Here is a 24,305-nt window from a genome sequence, read left to right on the forward strand (position 1 = left end):
CTGTGTGTATGTGCTTGTGATTGTGTGCGTGTGTCTGTGTGTATGTGTGTGTATGTGCATGCATGCATGACGGCGATTAAAACACCGAGGAGAATACACTTGTGCATTTGTGTGTATACGTGTATATGTGCCTGTGTTTGTGTGTGTGTTTTGTGTGTATGTGTGTTTCTTTTCTCGTGTGTGTGTTTCTTTTCTCGTGTGTGTGTGTGTGTGTGTGTGTGTGTGTGTGTGTGTTATAGCGATTATAACACTCCTTTGAAAAATGCACCAATTTCGTCAAACGGAAGGGTTGATGTGTTTGGTGGTGATTACTGGCAACGATTACTCCCCCTGGGTTAGAGTAGCGCCTGTCCCATAGACAAGTAATTATATCTCTCTCTCACGCACACGCGCGCTCGCACACACACTTACACACACACACACACACACACACACACACACAAACAAACACACAAACACTAACACGCACGCACGCACGCACACGCACGCATGTGAAAGTCAAGTGAAGACATAATTATTGCTTAAAACCACACTGACAAAGTTGACAACCCAAGTTAAAGGATTTATTAACCGAGGACAATGAACACCATTCTACAGGACTAAGGCTTAAAGTAAGCAAAGACGCAGACAGCCTACATCTAAGTAGGTTAGTTTTCACAAGCTGGCAGCGCTGATAGTACATTGGTCAACTAAAATATACAGTAGACTGTAACCATATCAAAGGTATTACAAGTCTGTATGACTTGTCAAATTCTAATCTTTAAGTATGAAAGCTCCTAGCCATACACAGAATGGCTCGTAGTGTTAGTGATTTGAAATGTGATCTGTCCGAGTATTTTCCCAATGCGTTCAGACCTTTATCAAGACAGGTACATAGTAACAAGATTTGTTGAAGCGTTGTGAGTCGTGCTTGGGTGTCTGGAACGTGTTCCTTCTCTGGATGTTTCACATAGGACATGCCCTGTGAGAGTTGAGGATACAGTGATGAGGAGGTGTTATCCCGGCTTATGGTGATCCTCCCGCTGTGTCAGCCTTCCTTCTCCCACCTCCCACCTGCTGCCTAACTTTGGGGCGCAGAGCCGTGTAGATGTGGACGTGTTCTTCCTGCCCGAGAGCCACGTAGTCAGCTGTAGCATCAGACCTGTAGCTTGGCAACGGCAAGTTGGCATAGTGGTGCTCGCTTGTAGCAGAAGATTCTCTGTTGATGTGACCATGTTTGTTTTTGTTTTAGCCAAGAAGCCAACACTTATGGGTAAATGAGTTACAAACGGTTAATACTGGAGCAATTACAGACCCACTTCTCCAAGTGGCATAACATTAAGATAAATATAAACTATATGTCTATCATGAATTTGAAACCACAGAAGATAATAAAAAAATAAAAACTATTATAAACATCATTAAAGTATTTATATTTTAATTATTGCTAGTTTTCGCTAACTAAAGTGAGAAACGTTTCCCTGAAAGATTTGTAAGTGCTTGATTATTGTGTCACATATTCATTCATTGATTATGTTATTGAGCCCAGTCCTAAATGAAATAATGTCCCATTTTTCATATATTTGTACGATATATTAATTGTATTACTGTGGTAGATATAGGTCATGGGTACCTCATGTTTGAGTAGGACACCCTGGCACCCTCGACGTGGACTGTAGCGTAGGGGGACTCGCTGCTGGCTCTGTTGTTCAGTGCAGTCAGGTGGGCAGCATACCTGGAGGCACATAGGCACACAGATAGAAATGTGTGTATGCTTATTCTGACAAAACAATATCATGATACAATGTAACACACCCAAACATTTAGGTAGTTAAAAGTTCGAATATATATTATTTTTAAAGCTGAAATTGATGGTTATTCTAACAACACAATATCTTGATACATTGTGACATATCAAAACATTTAGGTAATTAAAAGATTCCAACATCAAAACTGAAATTGAAACAACTACTTAATTTTACACATGGCATACGAAAGAACTTAGTTAAGCACCTCCTGACATATCTCACGATTGCATGAGCCCTGACCCTAACCTTGGAGTCAACTTTGTGTGCAGACTCTTTCCGTGTTGTCACAACCCCTAGTGTACAGTACACAACGCTGTGCACTTAAAAGAACCCACGAATCCTTTGGTAGATGACCAGATGGTGGCCACATGAATACGTGCAAACACCTATTTGCGGGTACAGCAATGTGCAGTAAACTTGGACAAAGTGCTGTGACTATGTGTCCCAGTCCACCCAGCTGTGAATGGGTACCTCGTAAGGATGGAAAAGCCACATTAACTCGGTGCGCCTAGTAGGCAGCAAGAGTTGCATGATCCCCAGGGAGTTGAGATTGAAAAATACGATATGCCGTTGTGATGGATATCCAGTGATCGAGGGAAAACAGAGCGCCTTTGAGCAGTTGTACTGGATATCGGCGCCATATAAATGTTTGTATGTATGTATGTAACCCTCTGGAACATATTTGGGACATGACTGGTCCTCGTTTGCAAAAAAGTAATCCTCCTGTACAGAACCTGACCCACTTGGAAGCTGCTTTACACGAGGAATGGTGTAGACTGCCGCTTCAGAGGATCAGGAGGCTGAGAAGGAGAGTGCTGGCTGTCATACAGTCACACGGAGGTTACACTCGGTATTGACATTGAGTCGTGTAAGACACGCAAAATGACATTTTTAATGTTCACATTCACCTATAAATCCAACATTAAACATTCCAGGGCCATACTTGTACAGACATTGGTTTATATGAAAATCAGTGTATTTTGTAAATGAGCAATTAACATCATAAAATCAACATGTATTTCAATTATTTTGTCGCTTTGTTGAGTCGAAGGATCATACGGGTCAGAAAAACTCATGCTTTTCAATCATGGTCACCACGATAAGTTTCATGAACCTGCTGAACATCTATCATTGTAAAAGTACAGGAGGTTCTTAATTTAGTTCTTTGTGCATATTACGGGGATGTCAATGGCTAGAGCATTTGTTTCCATCTTTGTAGCACACGTGTGTGTGCGTGGGCGTATGCTTGTGTGTATCAGTGTGTGAAAGTAGTGTGAGCATCTGTGTGTGAAATAATTGTGTGTATGTGTCTAAAAGCTGTATATATGTGAAAAAAGAGTTTATGTGTGATTGTGTGTGTGCAAGCAATGTATATGTGCGAAAGTAGTTCGAGTGACTGTGTGTGTGAAAGCAGTGGGTATGTGCAAAAGCCGTGTACACATTTGTGTGTATCTCTGTGAAATATTATGTGTTTTATCAAACCTTTTTTCTTGGACAACATGCACATTTGACTGTGCACAAAACTTCAAGCGTTTTATACGATTAGTATGATAGACTAGTTATGCAGAACTTTTACATGCATGTTACATGACGTTTACAGGTTGATTCCTCAGAAAGGTTCCAGTCAATGTTCACATGTGTTAGTTACCTTAATTTCCGTTTTGCTGAAAAGTAGAGAAGGAAGAGTTTTATTACACGAAATTACACAGTAGTGTTCAATTCAGTATGTGCATTCATCGCCAGTCAGCGTTATCCTTGTCTCTGTAGGTACTTCCTCGCCTAACGACCACTGTCCTGTCAGTCCTGAGTTTAAGCTTCCTCCTAGTATGGTGATCTACCTTCAGTAGCTGGTGATCTACAGCCCGTATTTTATTGATATTAACAATACGTTTTGACAGATATTGAATATATTTATCACAACTATTACTAAAGGCCTCATACAGGCCAGCTGTAAATGTATCCCACAAAGTACATTCAAGCCTTATCTAAAGCCATACTAGAAACAGGATGGTTTAGATAATGCCCACTACCGTATGAGAGTTGCTCGTAGAGCATGGGTTAACAGTGGTAAGCCCAGAGGTGACGACTGGGATGTATTATTATCATATGAAACTCAAAGCCGAATTTTAGATGTTTGCATCGAAAATCTAAAAGATCTAAAAAGCATGGGATTTTGACTGAACTTGAACATGCAGCTGAACTTGATACCAATACCTTTTACAAAACTGTCAGAAAACAAAGATCCACAACTGATGTTATAACCACGCTTAACTATGATAATGAAAATGAGTCAACACCTGTGGGGGTAGACTGTGGGGTAAATATCACTCTGACTTAGCTCAGCCACACACCTCACATATGTTTGATGATTAATTCAAAGATGAAATATGTCAGAGGGTTGAAAGTATTGAAGCATTAGATGACCATTTAATCGATGAAGGAATGGAAAGGGATTTTACAGATAACGAGGTACTAGAGACTGCCAAATCTCTCTGCAAAAACAAATCGCCAGGCCCAGATAACATTACAAATGAGCACATTATCCACGGGGGGCAGTGTCTCATTACACACCTTTGTGACCTGTTTAATAAAGTGATTAAATTTCGCTATGTGCCTTTTAATTATAGACTTGATATGGTCATTCAAATCTATCAAGGTAAAAATCCGATCCCCGAAACTATAGGGGAATTACTCTGACGTCATGCCTTGGAAAACCTTTTGAGAAGCTATTGCTTAAACAAATAGAAACTAAATTGCTTGAAAATAATCAATATTTCCCTGACATACTCCAATTTGGATTTAGAAAAGAACATGGGGCAGTTATGAGCGTTTTTGCTTTTATTGAAAGTATCAGGTATTACATTGAGAGAAACTTTACAGAGTATGCTGCCTTTATAGATAATGAAAAAACATTTGACAGTATATGGCACGATGGTCTATTTAACAAGTTACATCAACTGGGCATCCAGAGAAACATCTGGAAACTACTGCACTACAGTTATACTATCTATCTATCTTCACCAAAGGGATTTCAAGTTGCTCTAGATACTGTACAGACATATGCCAATAAATGGTGCTTAACATACAATCCTACAACCACGCATCCTCCATCCTACCTCTAAGTCTCCTGCATCGACGTATCCCACAGACCAGCAGCAGCACAACCACCACCACCAGCAGCAACAGCACCGCCCCAACAGAGACGAGGAGGAACGGCATGGGCGTGTCTGGAGACAGAGATTGTTGGACTTCCCTATCTGTAGGGAAACTGCATTATCAGTAAGGTTATTGTCTCCCGCTTGATATTTCCGAAGTATTGCTAAATGTGGCATAAAACTAAACTCACTGTAAGTAAGGTAATATGAATAGATTTCAAGGTTTGTACTGTTCATCATCAAAGACATTTGTTACATTTATGCCAACACAAATCCACCTCTACGCCATTACAATATGACACAAGCTATCTTATCCCGAGGGAAATTTGGGCTATATCAGCACAAAGTCTGAGATATTAATCTTGTGAACACAATCAAAAGATTCGTGTAAACCCGGTACTACTTAGTTTGAATTTCTGACCCTATTTGCTCGGGCAATGGACACATGGCACTCTGAATGTAATATTACATTTGATATCCAGACAGACGCTAATGATTCCGAAATGGTAAGTGACGTGACGCTAAGAATAACATTCTTAAAACAAATTTAACATCTGGATGTAAACATGCAGTACAAGACATGAGTGAGTGAGTGAGATGAGTTTTACGCCACAATCAGCAATATTCCAGCTATATGGCAGCGGTCTGTAAATAATCGAGTCTCGACCAGACAATCCAGTGATCAACAGCATGATTATTGATATGTGCAATTGGGAACCGATGACATGTGTCAACCAAGTCAGCAATTCTCACCACCCGATCCCGTTAGTCGCCGATCACCGTAACCCGATCCCGTTACGACAAGCATGGGTTACTGAAGATCTACAGGAGATGAGGTGAGTTGGAATGGGTGATAGGATAGAGACGTGCACGCCGAACGGCCAGCAGGGAATATGATATGATATGATATGATATGATATGATATGTATGTTACTTGGTTTATCAAGTTTCAGATTCCTCCACGTGTTTCCATGAGTTTTGTAGACATGACAGATGTACTGCCCTGATCTGTCAACAGCTGGTGTAGACAACACAGCCTCCCTGTGTCGTGTAATAATCAGCCTCTGTCTTGATGTGCATAAATAAATAAATAAATAAATAAAGTAAGTAAGTAAGTAAGTAAGTAAGTAAGTAAGTAAGTAAAGTAAGTAAAGTAAGTAAAGTAAGTAAATAAATAAATAAATAAATAAATAAATAAATAAATAAATAAATAAATAAATAAATAAATAAATAAATAAATAAATAAATAAATAAATAAATAAATAAATAAATAAATAAATTAATTAATTAATAAATAAATACTGCATTCGGTCGTGTAGGCAACAAGATCGTAAGTACATCAATATGGAACAGTGTTTAAAGGCACAGTCTTGACCTATTCTGCTGAAGGTGGACAACACAGATCACGGATTTACTCACACTGAACATCCAGGTCGTGTCCGTGACTCCACTCAGACTTCAGCCCCCCCTCGATAGCCTGGCAGCTGTAGTTGCCGTCTTCCGCCTTGCTGATGTGTCTCATGGTGAGGTTTGGCCCCTCTACATGAACGTCTTCCCCTCCTTGAATCTTCTCACTGTTCCTCCTCCAGATGTAGGTCATGGTCAGAGGGGGGTGGTCCGGGGGCAGACTCAGGGAGGAGGAGGAGCATGTCAGGGTGACACGCCCACCTGAGACAGCTGATGTAGGTCCAGTGATGTTCGGGGTTGAAGGTTTCTCTGTAATGACAGATAACATCGGCATTTACCCTGGGTAGATGATCCAGATGAAGGAGTGGTCTCGAGTAAACGATACAGTGTGACAGGTCCAGTCAGTACAACTAACTCTATTCTGTTTTAGAAGAAAAAGAAAAGAAAACATGAAATCCAATAGCAGTTTCCTTTAGAGGTATCAAGCAGTGGCACGTCGTGATGTGTCTCTTGGCAAAGTGGTCGTTAAGTTATATTTAATAGTGCTGAGCTATAATGTATAGTACAAGTGGGGCAGGTCCCTGGGGTGTAGTAGGTGTATTGTATCTCAAAACGTATTGTTAATTTTACATGACAAACCACAGTATTCGGACAACAACACAAGTGCTAATAAAGGATATCCTCCATAGTCGTTTCGCAGTAGACGTTTCAGGTTGTCTACTGTTATGTTGTTGGTTCGTGTTGTGTGTTGGCGGATATTTCTCAAAGTGTCAACACAAGTCCCTCTGCGGATCCACAACATTTCATTGTCAGCTGTTTAACTATTTACTTAGAGCTCAGCTCCAAGTTTCTGACTGACTAACCCGCGCTCATAAACTTGACTATATCACAGTCATGGCAAGACAATGTGGAATCTCATCAGTGGTCGTCAATTATTTCACCCTACTCTTGACCTGACAAGATCATAGCAGAAAGCGGGGCGGTTGGGTAGCCTAGTGGTTAAAGCGTTGGCTCGTCACGCCGAAGACCCGGGTTCGAATCCCCACGTGGGTACAATGAGTGAAGCCCATTTCTGGTGTCCCCCGCCGTGATATTGCTGGAATATTGCTAAAAGCGGCGTAAAACCAAACTCAGTCAGTCAGTCAGTCATAGCAGAAAGCCACAGTCACATAATGTAAGGAGAATGCATTATAAATCCTGCACCCTTCATCAAGCCAAAGGCCAAACAGCTGACCCGTACATGCGATGAACGTTGACCATTTGGAGAAGATGTTGTTTTATAGAGTAGAGTACACATGGTGGGAGTCGGTGTTAAATGATGAGACAGTCATTTGTGTGGTGATACCTCATCCTCACTAGCTATGTGTCTTCAACGTGAGATCTGACACGTGTATTTCTAAATATTGATTTACACCCTACGTATTGCATATGAGTTAATTAATACTTCCTCTGGTTAAGGATGATATTTCGCAAATGTAGCCTTGTGTCATTTACAATAACTGACAGACATTTACTTAACATAATTTAGCTAATTATCTTCCAAATTCATAACGTTTGGTATTTGGTACATATATGTCACTAGCTACATGAGCCCTGTGCCGTTTATAGAATGCGGCAGTATTTCTACATAGAAACGCATGCTAATGTTGAAACGGAGAGTGTATTGCTCTGTGACTAATAATTCCCAGTTAAATAACTCAATATCTGAATCAGTTGTGGGCAAATCATAGACATGGTACGCAACTACACATGGACTTATACCGTGCCTCCAACAAAGGTTACAACATTTAATATCCAACAGAAAGATATACTCTTAAAAAAAGAAACTATACATAGGAAAAATTTGAAGTTTAGGAACAATTTTGACACAAACCAATCCATGCTGAATCCTAACATGTCGGGGAATAGCTGCCGACGACATAACATTTGACAAAAAGAAACACTGAACAAAAACGTAACGTTACACTCACGTCAGTAGTGAATCCTAAGACGCACCCTACATGAAGGGCACGTGCATCATGAAACTGCATCACTTTGAGCTGAAGCCTATGGCAATGCATCAACTGTCCTTCGCATGCATTGCTTTAAGCCACTATAGACCATACCAGAATGCCAAAAGACGGACAGAAGCTCCATGACACAATACCATCAGTAGTATTACGATGATAGTACTGCCGCACATGTGTCCTATAGGTTTATTGATGTCTGAATCCCATCGTAGGGTAAAATTGGGGTGGATTGGTTGTGTGACTCTCGTGGGATGCGTCCTTATTTGAAGTATTTGATTTTAGTATACTTGTTATATGTATGCATGTAGGTAGAGGATTGGTTTTGATTGGGACTTGAACTTGAATGCGTTGCTAAGCCAAACAAGATGGCCGCCCAACCTCGTAATGGTGTGCCGACCAAGTGCACCGTTACTAAGTTGAACAAGATGGCACCCAACATAAAAATGGCGTGCCAGCCAAGCGCGCCGTTACTAAGCCAAACCTAACAACGGTGTGCCGACCTTCGAGGACTTTTCCGTTAAATAATGATCCTTCGCCTTCGCAAACACGTAAGACGAAACGAGGGTGACATCGAGTTGCCAGTCGATTTGGGAGGAGATCAACGTCCATTGGTTATCATCGGTAAGGATGAATTGGTACAACATGTTTCTTAAAAGACCTCGGGTCTAAATCGCCTAGATTGCCACCGAATGTCGGGACCATCATCCATTTGTTATTGTTGAGGACCATATTGTACTGTGTGTTTTGTAAGAGACCACCGGTTATGACATCATCTAAGTCTCCTAGGTTACCACCACCTCTCACTTCTGTTCGGCTGTAAATGTTGTTTCTTTATTCTAAGGCGTATAACTTGCCTTCGACACCGGGTTCATGGAATCCTCGCGTGTACCCGAGATCGGAGATCACGATGGTAGGGCATTTTCGCAGGTTCAGGGTTGTTCCGGGACCAGAGGCTTGAGTCATTGTTTTACGTGCAGCGTGATGCTGCGATATTCCATATACACCAGTTTGTCTAAAACGGATAGTTTCAATTCTGTGATAATGCCCTGCGTTAACTATTTGTATTGTAAGAGAACAATTTGGTTTGACCATCGTTGCACTTTTTCGTTTTTATAATAATAAGAAGAGTATATATATAGCGCTGACTTCCACCACACAAAGGCAATGCTCAAAGCGCTGACAAGTCACAGTTCATATGAAACATATTTTTGAAAGAGGTGTGTTTTGAGTCTGTTTTTGAAGAGTGGCCGAGTTGGTACTTGTTTTAGATCAAGAGGCAGAGAGTTCGAAAGGGTAGCAGCTGCATACTGAAAGGACATGGCACCAAACGATTTGAGTTTATAAGTAGGCATGGACAGGAGAAACTGATCATGGGAGCGGAGAGTTCTGGAGGGAGTGTACAGTGTCATGAGTTCTTCAAGATAGACAGGTCCCATTTTATGGGCACGGTTCTTAACAGCGTCGAAAGGCGTTCGCCTTGAATACTATCGCTCGTGCTTACCAGATCGAGATGAACGAACAGGTCGGTAATTTCGAACACGTGCTGGTGTCTTGAGGTCTTATTTCGTTCGACGGTAACCAAAGAGTTCTCGCCAAGGTCCTACCGAGTCAAATGAGATTTTCCGCAGCCGTTAACATCAGCGTTCCATTCAATTCGTTGAGTTTGAGATGGGCCCCAATAGGTTTGAAAATTTCCTTGTACAACGTACAAACGCTGTAATAACTGTCGGACAAGTCGTGGCGTTTGCCATCAATGAATAGCCTGTTGTTGCCTTTGTTTTGACTAATATTTGATCAACGTAGGTAATACATGAGATCGCAGAGAGCGACTTCGAGTCGTCCTAACGTGTTATCAATCACGTGTAGCAGGTGAACAGGCTCGCCGCTCGTGATTCGCAGGAGCGTGACCAACATGTTACATATATACAGGACACTACAATATACATTCAATATGTCTACACCCAAGTATACACCGGGAGCGATTTATCCTAAAAGCGATAATATAAGTGCTACCGATCTCACGCAGATGAAGATTGTAGTGAATGCAAAGGATGGTTTGTCGATATATTTAAAAAGTACACGCTTGGTTTTCGAACCCAATGCAATTCTGGCAGAATCAAATCAATTTTGCCGGGTTGTGCGCAACCACCAAGTACGGCGTGACCTTGAATGACACTCATCATGATCCGATGAGTCGGTCCATGTTCTCGTTTTCTGTGCTCTACCAGGTCAGACGCATACTGAAAGAATCTGCACTCCGCTTCCACAGGATAAGGTGTGGGATGCATCGAACAATCCTTACGATCATCAAGCGTAAGAATGGATTTGCGGTGAATTCGAAATCAATCAGAAAATTGGCGTATACTGGGAGAAGTGAATCATGGGTTGGGTATTCCATACATGTTATAACCCACCATATGTCTAGTCCTGGTAATTCTATCCAGGCATTTTCCAACCTCGTCCCTAAAAATGCATACAGTGGACCAAAAACGATGAAAGAGCTCAGCAATGATTTGCTGAAACAAGGTTATCTTCGACCAGAATTTGCTCTGTTGAGTAACGAATGGCGAGATGATTGTATGGATTTTACAGGCGGCATTGCTTTCATCGTCAAAAAGTGGAGCAGCCTCAATATGTTACGAAAACAATTGAAAAGTATTTGTGTTAGATATGTCTAAAGGGTTTTCACGTCCTGGTGTTGTCAGACTGACTGATTCGATTTGAACGTAAGTATGGGCGATTCTCGAAGCACAGAAGCAAACGCTTTCCGGTATCATCTGTAAGGGAACGGTTTACGGCGTGCTGAAACAATTCGTGGCCAAGGTCGATGATAACATCGTGTCACGAGTGGATTTACCGACAGACATGAAGTGTTACCAAGACACGTTGTAAAACGCCCGGTCGAAAGTCGACTTCATGTTTGGCATGGGGTTGTACATGGCTCTGAGCGACATGCAACTGAGGATCCACAAAGTGATGGGCTACAATAATGAAATCGTCATTTTGACCAGCGATCAAAAGTAAGGCGTCAACCCCGATGTCACGTCACACCACCCACGAGTGCCGGTAAAATGGGGATCGTGACGTCACCACCATCGCCGGATCCAAGCATTCAACCTGCATCGGTAGGGGCTGTGGTCGAAAATCAGCAACACATCGATCGTAAAACAGTCCTCGTGGTCGGTGGAATCACGGTCAGACTGTGCTTTATCAGATTAAAAATTCTTTAGCGGCGATGGTCACCAAACGCCCAAAGGTTTTGACCGAACCATGTGACCGTTTTTGACAAGAAGCCTAACAACCAGGAAACGATGCTGGCCAAGATGCATGGCAGTGCTTCAGTGGCTTTGCCGGCCAGTTAAGCCAACACACGATTTCAAATGGTTTTTGATCCAGTCTCTGACGTTGTTGCCATCGCCTGATGGGACTGGTGTTGGGCTTGGTGTTGGTGTGCTTCCACCGCCTCCGCCGTCCGTCAGCAAGACGACCAAGGTCGATATAATAAAGCCCAAAGCCATCAGAATGCTGGCGATGGTGATCCCTTGTTTTCTGAATAATGTTTTAATCCTTTCGGCTCACGTGGTGTCTTATGAAGACTCAGTCGGTGGTTTTGCGAAAGCTGCTGATTTGGGTTCAAAGCGCTTCTACCAATACCTAAACCTCGACGTGATCATACGGATCCGTCCAATTATCGACCGATTTCATTAAGTAGCTGTGTTTGCAAGACCTTGGAACGCATGAAAAATAATCGACTTGTTTGGTACATGGAAACAAATAACCTTATAACAGATATACAATGTGGTTTCCGTAAAAACAGAAGTACTGTCGATCACCTAGTGGGTTTGGAATCATTTGTTAAAAATGCTCTAATTAATAAACAACATGCTGTGTCTATCTTTTTTATCTTGAAAAGGCATATGACAGTACGTGGAAATATGTCATTTTAAGAGATTTACATGGATTTGGATTGCAAGGCCGTTGGCCTCAATTTAAAGCCAACTTTTTAAATGACAGACATCTTCAAGTCCATGTGGGTTCTACCCTGTCTGATCATTACAATCAGGATGAAGGTGTCCCACAAGGCAGTATTTTGTCTGTCACACTATTTAGTATAAAGATAAATAGTTTATCAAAAGTTTTCGATAGATGGATCGTTATTTGTGGCTGATTTTAATGTTTCCTGTCGTGGTAAAAACATGCATACTATTGAATGGCAACTGCAGTTATGCTGAAACAAAATAGATAGATGGTGTCTTGAAAACAGCTTTAAATTTTCTTAATCAAAAATTAATTGCATACACTTCTGTAGAAAATATCAGCCGCACTTACAGGACCCCGAACTATTTTTAAATGGCACTCCCATCAAAGTTGTCAAGGAGGCCAAATTCTTGGGACTAATTTTTGACTCCCATTTAAAGTTTCTTCCTCATATCCAATCCATAAAAAATAAATGTCTGAAGGCACTCGATTTTTTTAAAAGTCGTTTCCAATTCTAAGTTGGGAAGGGATCAAACTACCCTCCTTCATCTATATAGATCATTGATCTGCTCGAAGCTTGAATATGGCTCCATCGTATATGGTGGAGCCTGCAAAAGCAACATTAAACTGCTTGATTCTGTCCACCACCAAGGTCTAAGACTTTGTCCTGGTTCCTTTAGAACTTCTCTTATTGACAGTCTCTATGTTGAGGCAGAGGAGCCATCTCTTGCACAACGCCGTATAAAACTTTTTTTTAAATATATTACCAAACTGTTCTCTAACAAATGTCACCCTGCATACAACTGTGTCTTCAATCCCCCTCCCCTATGTTCTGTAAAAAGATGTGTTTTAATGATTGGTAGTTTTAATTATAGTTAGATTGTTAGTGGTTGTACCCTCAAACGGGGTTGAAGTAGTGTAAAATTATTTACACTGGGAACACGTCTGCAGGATTGGTTGAAAGCTTATCACGGGAAATTAAAGGGGAGTCGACGCTGTTTATCCTGGACGACTGCAGCGCTAATAAAAGATAACAAAAAAGAGAGACATGCTATCGTATTTAGCGTTCTCTGGACGGCACGCAAAACACCGCGTTTGGGTGCTAACGCAGAAATTCAACTAGGTGTTGAAAAACCTCAGGGAACAGACACGATGGGTCGCCCTGTTTCACTGCAAGGACAGGGATTCGTCCGAGGAATGCTTGAGAGAAAACGACGTGATTCTTGGCAAACTAGAACGGGGAACGAGTGAAGAAATAGCTCGCCAAACTCATGCTGAAAACCAACCAACCCATGGCTTATCGAGTGTTTTAGCTAAGCAAATGCTAAGCAAATGCTAACAATACTTAGCAAATACTTAGCAATGCCTAGCAAATGCTTAGCAAATGATTAGCAATTTAAAGTTATAGCTTTAATATTAAATGGCGGCCTTTGAAATTCTCATCATGTGTAACTTAACTTTCATCTCGCTGTCTCGCGTGTATTTGATATTATATTATTAGAATTAAAAATCGTTTGCTATAGATTGGCATGAAATGCATGTGGACCCGTTTTTTTGTAAATATCCCTTCATCCAATGATCCAATCGATCTCAAACTGTGCAAGTGGATGTTTTGTCAGACAACCTAATCACATTGTAAATCACCGATTTTATGCATTTGTATTAAAGAATCTGTCTATGTAACTGTCAACAAAATAAACACCAGAACGCTGACTGCTTGCAGAGGGAGGGAGCCAATGACCTGTAACAGCGGCAGTGTTGGGTCATAAAGGTCAACGTTCATCAATGTAGGTCAGCTATGCACATGACATGTATGAAGAGATGTCACAGGTCACCCCAAGACTATAGACGCGTCGATAGACGCCTCGCTGCCGAAAATACGAGAAAACATAGAACGCTTCCCACGTGGGGGTTTCTGGTTGGACGAGCCCAGAATCGAAATGATCTTTCTACATATAGTTGACTTCACGCCAGAGTGGGACTAGGCTTGCCGCCCTACTACACAAATCAATAAAAATCAGAAGGTAACCGACGGAGTTACCTCCCCTCCATAGCCAGAGGCCCAATTAGAGATTGGTGTGCACCTAGGTATAATAATGTTTACCACTGGAGAGCATGCGTTCGTGCAAACTACAAAAATCCCGGAAGGTTATCTGAGAAGCTGGCAGATGGATGTAAACAGTGATAAAAAAAGAGATATCGGGTTCTTCAAACCTCAGGTCACTGACATTCTCGAAGAGGAACTGGGCGACTTGGGATGCCTCGAATTTCAAATCATGGTGAAGCTGGTGATTGTTGGAGAGTGGGAGGACGATGTCCTTGAGAACGTTCATCTTTACTTCAGAGGCGGACAAAGAGTCGAGACCCAACCCGGGATGATAGATGTGTATGTCAACGCCTTGGTGCAAAAAATACGAAAAAACTTTGATTGCTGTCTCATGCAGGGTTCATGGTGTGGTGTGTCACTGAGCATTGATAAGGTCTTTCGAGACATAGCTGAAGTGGACCTAGGCTTACAACGCTATTAAATTGACTGTGCGCACTTCATTGTTTTTACCTGAGAGATAAGGCTGACGGAGTTACCTCCCCTCCATAGCCGGTGTCCCAAATAGAGATTGGTGTGCACCTTAGTATAATAATGGCTACTGTTCGGGAGCTTAAACAGACTGCAAGAGAACGAGGTGTAGTCGGTTACTCCCGATTGAGGAAACCTCAGTTGTTGAGATTGCTCAACATACAACCCCCTCCCACTGTGAAACAAGTCAAACTCCAAGCGAAAGAGTTGGGGCTGGCAGGTTATCCCCGTATGAGGAGAGCCGAGCTCGTCGAACTGTTGCACCAACACAGAGTAGTTGATCTACAGTTCGTGCGAACTGAACACGCTATAGGTAATTATCTGAGGGGCTGGCGGGTGATGAATGTAGACCAAAACATAGACATCGACGACGTCAAACCTCCGATCACTGACAAAGTCAATGAGGAACTGAACGATTTGGGAAGCCTCAAATTTCAAATCACGGTGAAAATGTCGCTTGATAAACACCAGACGGACGGGTTCATTGAGTACGTTCAGCCTTACTTCAGGGGTAAACAAGAAGTCGTGACTCAACCCGAGACAATAGACGCGTCCATCGACACCTTGCTTCAACATATATGAGAATGCCTGGAACGCTACACTCACAGGGGTTCTGGGTGGGTCGTGGACAGAATCGATAAAGTCTATCTAGACATAGCTAACTACATGTCTCTCAAAGGCGAATCGTACCTTGAGTTGCCCCCCCTACTTCAAGGAAAAACAAGCCATGGTCAGCGTTAAAAACAGAGGCCACAATTGAATGAGGGTAGCAATCAGATCCGCATTGCTTCCAGCCAACGCACATTCGGACAGACTTTCCAGCTATCCCGAGGACGACGGACTCAACTGGGACGGCATAGACGAACCCACCCCCATATCTCAGGTCACCAAATTTAAAAAACAGAATGGCCACATAGCCATCAACGTCTTTGGGCATGAAGGCAACAAAACGATTGTGCACAGGATCAGCCCGATGACTGAGGGCCGTATGACGATCAATATATTCATGATCCAGCAAGGTGATAAGTGCCACTACGCGTGGATAAAACACTTCAGCAGGCTGTTGTACGACCAATCGAAACACAAAGAGAAAAAAACACAGAGGTTCTGACGCGGCTGAAAAGTTTCTCATGTGTTTGCAACATGAAGAGAAAACCAACAGGAAAAGGCTGTATACAACCGCTCCCATGTGTATGACCCAAGCCGACCAGCGAGGTCACGATTGCAGCAATCACTGCCATGTGTGCATCGAACCGCTGAATGATGATTCAGTGAGAGATCATTGTCACATCACCGGTGAGTACAGAGGCGCAGCCCACAATGTGTGCAACCTCAAACTCAAAATCAACCCCAAAACCATCCAAATCCCCGTCGTGTTTCAAATCTTGAGAGGGTACGACTCTCACTTGATCAGGCAGGCCATCGCGAAGGTCGACGGCAACCTGACGTGCATCCCCAACAACATGGAAAGATACATTTCCTTCTCGTTAAACGGCCTTAGATTCATCGACAGCGTTCAATTCCTGCTGTCTGCAAGGCCAACGACCCGAACGACTTCCACATCACCAATCGGTACACCGACGCCAAGACTCGACCCCTGCTGATGAGGAAGGGCGTGTACCTGTACGAGTACATGGACAGCTGGTCCAAGTTCAATGAGAGACGACTGTCCCCCATCAACCGATTTTACAGCAACTTGACCGACTCAACCATCACCCATGATGATTACTCGCACTCTATTAACGTATGGAATAAACTGGGCTGCAAGAATCTGGGTGATTACCACGACCTGTACTTGAAAACAGACGTGCTGCTGCTGGCCGACGTGTTCTAGACGTTCAGAAAAACGTGTTTTAAGAAGTATAACTCGATCCCGCATGGTTCTACACCAGCCTCGGTCTCTCGTGGGATGCGCTGCTGAAGAAAACCCGAGTCTAGAACTCCTCACCGATTACGACATGCACCTGTTCATCGAAAAAGGCTTGTGAGGTGGGATTTCCATGGCCTCCAAATGGTACGCGAAAGCCAACAACGAGTACGTGAAGGGCTATAATCTGAATCTACCCATCACCCATATCCTCTACAACCTGTACGGCTGGGCCATGAGCCAGTTTCTACCCACCGGTGGAGTCGAGTGGACATCCGAGACGGTCGACGTCATGAGCATACTGCCAGATTCTGAAAAAGGTTACATACTCGAAGTGGACTTGGAGTATCCAGCAGCATTACACAAATCACCCAACAGCTATTCCCTGTCTCCCGAACGATTGACGGTGAACCCGGACTGGATTTCCGACTACAAACGGGACTTGCTGGGGACAATAAGCCGGCTAACGTTGAAAAACTCGTACCCAACTTGATGAACAAAACGAAGTACATCGTTCACTATCGCAACCTGCAGCTGTACCTGTCGCTGGTCATGAAACTCACGAAAATTCATAGGATGCTCAAGTTCGACCAAAGTCCCTGGATGGAGCCCTACATTAGAATGAACACGGACTTGCGAAAGCGGGCTAACAGTGACTTTGAGAAAAACTTATACAAGCTCATGAACAACTCGGTGTTCGGTAAGATGATGGAGAACTTGAGAAAATGCTTGACCGTGAAGATAGTCCGATCAAAAGAGGAAGGAAACTGATAGCCAGCCCAGCATTCATCCGGAGCAAAATATTCAGCGATGATCTGGTGGCACTTCACATGAGAAAAAGCCACATCAAATTTAACCGGCATGTTTACGTGGGGATGAGCATCCTCACTTTATCCAAACACCTGATGTACGACTTTTACTACAACAAACTGAAGAAACAGTACGGCGATAGGTGTGAAGTGCTGTACACGGACACGGATTCCCTGCTGATGGAAATTCGAACCAATGACGTGTACGAGGACATGAAAAAACAAATGCACCTGTACGACACCAGCGACTACCCCAAGGGCCACCCCATTCACAGCCAAGTCAACAAAAAAGTGCTCGGTAAAATGAAGGATGAATGTGCCGGCACACCAATTGTGGAATACATCAGCTTGAGACCCAAGATGTATTCCATTCTGAAAGCCGACAACGGCGACATCCGAAAGGCGAAGGGGGTCAAGAAATACCTGGTGAAACAACACATCAAACACGCCAGATTCAAGGAAGCCCTGTTCAAGACTCTCACATTCAGGCATCAAATGAATACGCTGAGAAGCAACGGACACATGATATATGGACTGACGATGAACAAAACGTCCCTGTCGCCAATGGACATGAAACGTTGGATAGCCATCAACGGAATCAATACGTACGCGTACGGACACGAAGAATTGAACTAAAAAATAATCATATATATACAATGTCACGGCACCAGAAAAAGTTTGAGGGACAGGCCATTTCTGCAAAAAGTTTGAGGCCATTTTTTGCAGCCCGCGTGGGTATTGGAAAGGAGCGAGCGCCATACACAAGCTTGCCGAAATAGCAAGAGTATCCCAAAACGAAGCCAAAGTGTGGTTGGGAAAACAAGCCCTGTGGCAAATCTACCTACCGGCACCACACTACGTGCCTAGAAGAAAGTTCGCTGTGTCGACGCCCGATAGTGTTCACGAAGCCGACCTCCTGTTTCTGCCCCACGACAGGGTGGGGCGTAAACCATACAAGTATGCCCTAACCATCGTTGACGTGGTAAGCCGCTACAAAGAAGCTGAACCAATAACGGCGAAAGATTCGGCACAAGTAGCCCCACGCATTCAAGCGCATATACAAGCGCAGTCCACTGACATGGCCAACAGAGCTGCAAGTCCATCCTGGACGGGAGTTCATGGGTGCCGTGTCACAACTGCTAACCAAACATGACGTCCAAGTCAGGCATGGCACGGCCGGGGCTCATCACAGCCAAGTCTTCGTCGAGAGATTCAACAGGACTTTGGCTGAGCGCTTATTCGGGCATCAGTATGCGCAGGAAATAAGTCTAAATAAACCCAACACCGAATGGGTCGCGCGGCTACCTCAAGTTGTATCGGCTATCAATCACGAAACCACTCGTCTCACCGATAAAAAACCGGCCGACGCTATTAAATTGAAATCAGTGAGCGCTGAAGCGGCTGCATCATCGCATAAAGGGAAACAAATACCTGACTGTGTTCTCATGAGGTACCTCTATCAGCTGGGAGAACACGAAGGAGACACTCGGAAACGAGCCACCGATCCGACATGGTCTGTCAAAACTTACAGCATAGATAAAGTGGACATCAAAGACGACGAACCGAACTTGTACTATTTGAAAGACGGCCCGCCTAGAGGTTTCGTCAGAGAGGAATTATTGATCATACCTCACCTTGTTGACCTGTGACGTCATGCATATATTTGCATATTAATGAGTTATTCTGCATTTTTTAATCATGCAGCCTCATATTGATGACGTCAGAGAGCCCTCGATGGTCACGTGGCTTGCTGCCTTCATAGAACCTCCCGAGGAGGCTCTGCACTTATCAATTTTTATCTACTGAGAGAATTCAACATTTTTGTTTGTTTGTTTGTTCAAGATGATAATCTGAAATTGTGTTTTACGTTATCACTTCATAATGATAAGAATCCGACAAAAATAAATACATTTTGTATGGTCTGTTTGAGTGCACTGGCGATGTTATGGCAATTATGTATCAATGGCGAAGAGTACCAAATAGGAAGAATTGGGCTCGAACAGGACCTGAGTTCACTTCTCCATAACGTATAAATACATGTCCTGGTGTTCAGACATGTGATACTGTTGGAACATTGCCCAAACCAGTGGAACCAGTCAATAAGCGACTGCGTTTTGCTATAATGAAACCCTGTATCAGACATAATTTTTTTTCAAATATTAGTGCTAACTTCCTGATCACATAATGTTAATGTGAATTTATTATAAAATCTCTCACAAAACAAACTTCGCTCAATTTCCTGGCCATTGTCCCTGGTTTGGTGATCTGTTTTCAGTTACTGGCAATCTATAGCCGTTTTTTTATATTGTCTTGTCAAGTATGGTTAAAATGTTTTGAATTTAATCACTAGTTTTAAAATGAATATCTGTCATAGTCTAGTTGTTTTACTGTCCTTCGTCGACAAGTTCTTATACTTTACCTGTAATTATTATTAATATATAACATGATATAGTCATGATGTGGCTGGAATACTGCCGATGTGACTTAAATGTGCATTGACATGATACGTCACAATGCCGATTATGGCTTAAATTTTAACTCACTTAGTTTCCTGGATTATGTGCACTGACATGAAACATGAAACGTCACAATGACAATGATTTTAGATCACCCTGTCCTTCCTCTTTTGTTATAAACCCCTGTTATCAGTTATACTGTTTGGCAATGAAAGCCAACGAAGAACAATCTCTCAAGAAACAAAATAGTCCAACAAATAGATATAACACTGGCTTGATGATGCTGACCCTCCAAACAATATTATTTCGTTATAGGCGCGTGTGCTTTGTCTGTGTGTTGTAGGTCACATCGATATATGTGTGTGTTGCAATCTATTTATGGTCTTTCCTTGTAGCGTTACCTGCCTGATAAGAGGTTCACAGAGGAATTGCTTTAACAAATTTTACAATTACATTGTGTGGTAATCTGCTAACGTGATTCTCGCGTAGAACTCTCGTGGGCGACAGGACGCAATCATGAACATATACTGTTTCGTTGGAATATATGCGTTGTTGTTTGGACTGGTGATCGCAGGTGAGTGTGATGTGTATTCGTTCTGATATATATTTTATGTTTTAACTGGCAACGTGTCAAAAACGTATCAACAGGTGGTACATATTACAGGTCACAAATCAGTCAAGCAACGTTGGGCACGGAGAGTTATTGGATGGGTGACCTCGTTTGGCAGTTTGACACATGAGTGTTTCTAGGACTTTCAGTCCTGCCCCACAACGAAGCACATGTGGTTTCACCTTAGGCAAGTGAGTTTGCTAACAAAATGCCTCTGTCCACCCAGAATAAATGGGTACGCGGTGAAAAAAGTCATATCACTATAATCTTATAGCCCCTTACAAACAGCTTGGGTTGACCATATGAACATGTTGTCTGTGTGGACAGACAATAGGCTAATTATGTTTTATAGATTAAAGGATGAAAATGCAGCAGAGATCCTGGCACAGTCAGGCTGGTAAGGCTCATCATCAGCTCAGACAGCCCAGACAGCAAATGGGACTTCTCCCAGGAAACACTGCCTAGTCGAACCCACCAAGAACTTTCCAGAGAATATGCAGCCTTCTGCATTACCCAGAGTGTCAGAAGGGCTGTGGAGAACCCGGGCACTTTCCTAATCTGCGCCAAGTGATCAGGAGGTACCAAACCAAGGGCACCGAGAACAATGGGAAGCCTGACGACAGTGTACTTGGGACGCAAGCGAGACATTTCAAAGGCGAAGTATGCATATTTAGCATGCTTTTACTGAATCTTGCCAACCACATTGCTGCCAAAGGGGACAGAAAAGGCATATTCCAGAGACGTTTAAAAGCATAATTTTCCATGGCGCCCTGGATATGTTCAGGGTCGTACCATGGATGGAATTCGGAGTCAAAGCCACAGGCATGGCGAAGGCGATAGCAGACGCAACGAGCCATGCTATTATGTCGTTCAAGATGTGCTGTTTGTGCCAAGCAACGGCATCCACTGACAAGGTGTTGTGACCAACACAATGATCATCGAATACAATGACATGTGTCAAGACCAGTTCAAACCCAGATATAATAATCTCTTTAGCTGTTTGGAACAGATATTATAGGCAGTAACTGTTTTTATACAAAAAGAACTCCCGTCTAAAGCACACTATTTTCCGTCTAATTATTCGTATCCAGGTTCTACATGTATGGGTTACAGATAACGTATATTCATGCTATTTTAAAACGCTATCTAAGTGTGATAAACAATTGGGCAAATCGTGATGTGGCGCTATGCACTGTTCAGGGTGTGCCTTGGCCACGTTAAAGTCCGCGGGTTCGCTCCAATAACGTATATACGTTTGTCAAACATATACCCTGTGCGTTTCACAAATGAGGTAACATTTGAGACATACATCACAATGGGCTGTCTCTTTATCAAGCTGGACCCATTAGTAGGTATTCAGTGATTCGTTAAAGTGGAATTTACATATTATACGGATACCGTATCCGATTCTCACTCACGTGCCACAACGAGAAGCTGTTCACAGCCAGGTATCCCTTTGGTTGTGTCAAACGTCCGACATTCGTAGAGCCCTGCGTCCTCTGTAGTGACATTATACAGTGTAAACCTGAACTCTGATGGGGTGATGTTCACTGGTATCTCTCTGTCTCTGTACCATGTATGGCTGGTGTTCACCATGTCATGCTCAGTGTCAGTTTTAAGAAAGAGATATTCTATATCATTATTAACTTGCACGCCGACTTTAAACTCGTGTCCAGCCTGGGACGTGTTGAGGGAGATGGTGGCGTTATGGCCAACACGTGCAACGATGTAATCGGATCCTGTCGTCACAGACATAAGACCTGCAAATAAAACATTATTGTTAATATACGTCCACACAATACTGCACACAAAGACCATTTGACATACACAATATTGCACGCTTAAATAACATCTTACATAAAAAGGTCAGCAAAAGTATAATTGTTAATGATGTATATTGTAACCTTGTTTGTGAAACATTTCAATGGACAATTACATACCACCACTGCACGTTAGTGACCGACCAGAGTCTTAAAGTCTTTGTTATTGTTGGTTTGTCACCTACACAAATGTCACATCAGAATAAATACATAGATACATGATATTACATTAACGGCGTATAAAGTTATTACTGCTGACCAGTTAGTGATTCCGTGAATTAGTGACAAAAATGATGGCCCATGCAATATGTGTACCTTTACTTGTGCCGTATGTTTTCTATAGGTGAACAATTCACGTGCCACGTGCCTGTGCGTGTTTTTGTGACCCGTCTGTGCATTAAGATGTGCCTTTGCACCTAACATGGCAACGGATGCTCATTTTGATGTCTCGAGTCTCCAAACGAACAAATCGGATATGCATGCTTATACACCGATAACAATATACACGTCCGTACATAGAAGAGTGGACATGTACTGGCTGGCCTAAAGGTTATAACTAGGTACATGTATATAGGTCTTAATAATATCTAGATATGGAGGCGTGTTTTATCCCGTGCACAGAGCCTAGGTCACAAATCAGAATTGAAGCAACGTGGTTCGCGGACAGTCCTTGGATGGGTGACCGTGTTTGGCAGCTCGACACCTGAGGTTTTCTAGGACTTCAGTCCTGTCCCACAACGAAGCCCGCGTGACACATTGGTCTCACCCTAGGCAAGAGTGAATGTGTTCATGAATTGCCTCTGCTCACCTAGCAGTGAGTGGGTACCCAATGGGATAGGTGATATGACTCGTAACCTTCTTGCGGCTCAAAGGCAGCTTGGTTTATCCGGGGTAGTAATGTGCTAGAACTTTGAGCATGCACATGTGTGTGGAAACAAGCGCAGCTTAAATAGACATTATTATGTTACATCGCTTTTCCCGATATTGTCTTGTACGAGCGGTTATATAAATACATATCTCACTCTGCACAAGCGTCTTTGTCATTATAACTAACCTGTATGAGAGTTTTTTCCGAAACTGTGTCAAAATAGATTCGCTAATTCAAGGCAATGCAATCAGTGTGTCCTATTCTCAAGTGCGACGCACGACCAGAGTTCAGCTTCCCGGGGAATCCAACTTGTCTTTCATGTGTGAGTATGACAAGGACGTATTATTAACCATGCGACGGTTAGGAACTTGACGAGACGTAGCGTCTCTTCTTGGAGAGGTCGGAGCCGTGTAGTATTGTCTCGCCAAGAACCCAACATTGCGTCAAGTACATACATGTATATGTATAACCATTACAGCGATCTACACGTTTGATTACACGATGTATATATATATATGTATAAACACAACACATTGTATCATAGACATTGTACTACATTACGTACATCTATATATACAACAGTCACCACACACACACACACGACTCATGGAAACGAGCCAACGTCAGATATCTACCACACAAGAACAATCCTCCAGCCATAATGTACAACATAGTCACCAGCCACAATGTACAACATAGTCACCAGTCACAATGTACAACAGAGTCACCAGTCACAATGTACAACGTAGTCACCAGCCACAATGTACAACATAGTCACCAGTCACAATGTTCAACATAGCCACCAGCCACAATGTTGAACATAGTGACCACTCACAATGTACAACATAGTCCCCAGTCACCATGAAGAACATAGTCACCAGTTACAATATACAACATAGTCACAAGTCAGAATATACACCATAGTCACCAGCCACAATGAACAACATAGTCACCAGTCACAATG

The 24,305-nt window shown here is 42.7% G+C and overlaps 2 protein-coding genes across 9 annotated transcripts in view; one reads left to right on the forward strand and one right to left on the reverse strand.

The window, feature by feature from the left end:
• Positions 1 to 544: 544 nt before the first annotated feature.
• Positions 545 to 22,407, reverse strand: LOC124260025. Of its 2 annotated transcripts, none has more exons than XM_046694271.1 (6): positions 22,072 to 22,407; positions 6,362 to 6,658; positions 4,904 to 5,044; positions 3,436 to 3,451; positions 1,613 to 1,714; positions 545 to 1,180 (listed from the first exon to the last, which is right to left on the reverse strand). In XM_046694271.1, exons 1-6 carry the CDS (start codon positions 22,247 to 22,249, stop codon positions 1,006 to 1,008), a joined length of 909 nt encoding a protein of 302 aa, XP_046550227.1. In that variant the 5' UTR covers positions 22,250 to 22,407; the 3' UTR covers positions 545 to 1,005. The 2 variants fall into 2 exon arrangements, with proteins under 2 accessions (XP_046550227.1, XP_046550226.1); XM_046694270.1 differs by having other exon boundaries at positions 545 to 1,198.
• The window catches only part of LOC124260024, a 31,831-nt gene continuing 27,979 nt past the window's right edge, over positions 20,454 to 24,305 (forward strand). For 3 of the 7 annotated variants that reach the window (XM_046694264.1, XM_046694265.1, XM_046694267.1), the window contains exon 1: positions 20,455 to 20,619. In XM_046694264.1, the coding sequence (XP_046550220.1) occupies positions 20,560 to 20,619 (60 nt within the window). In that variant the 5' untranslated portion in view covers positions 20,455 to 20,559. Of the gene's footprint in view, positions 20,620 to 24,305 lie in introns of all 7 variants that reach the window. The other 4 variants (XM_046694266.1, XM_046694268.1, XM_046694263.1 and 1 more) reach the window with 3 other exon arrangements.

The sequence above is a fragment of the Haliotis rubra genome, unplaced genomic scaffold, assembly GCF_003918875.1.
Source record: "Haliotis rubra isolate DU_JTF1 unplaced genomic scaffold, ASM391887v1 Scf748, whole genome shotgun sequence".
Lineage (NCBI taxonomy): Eukaryota > Metazoa > Mollusca > Gastropoda > Lepetellida > Haliotidae > Haliotis > Haliotis rubra.

What these genes read in the sequence shown, in the direction of transcription:
- LOC124260025 (XM_046694270.1), bottom strand. Translation starts at nt 22,249, where the DNA reads ATGGTGAACACCAGCCATACATGGTACAGAGACAGAGAGATACCAGTG. An exon ending in ACAGCTTCTCGTTGTGGCAC is followed by an intron (nt 6,659 to 22,071) that starts GTGAGTGAGAAT and finishes CTGTCATTACAG; the next exon opens with AGAAACCTTCAACCCCGAAC. An exon ending in GTGTCCTACTCAAACATGAG is followed by an intron (nt 1,199 to 1,612) that starts GTACCCATGACC and finishes TCACATCAACAG; the next exon opens with AGAATCTTCTGCTACAAGCG.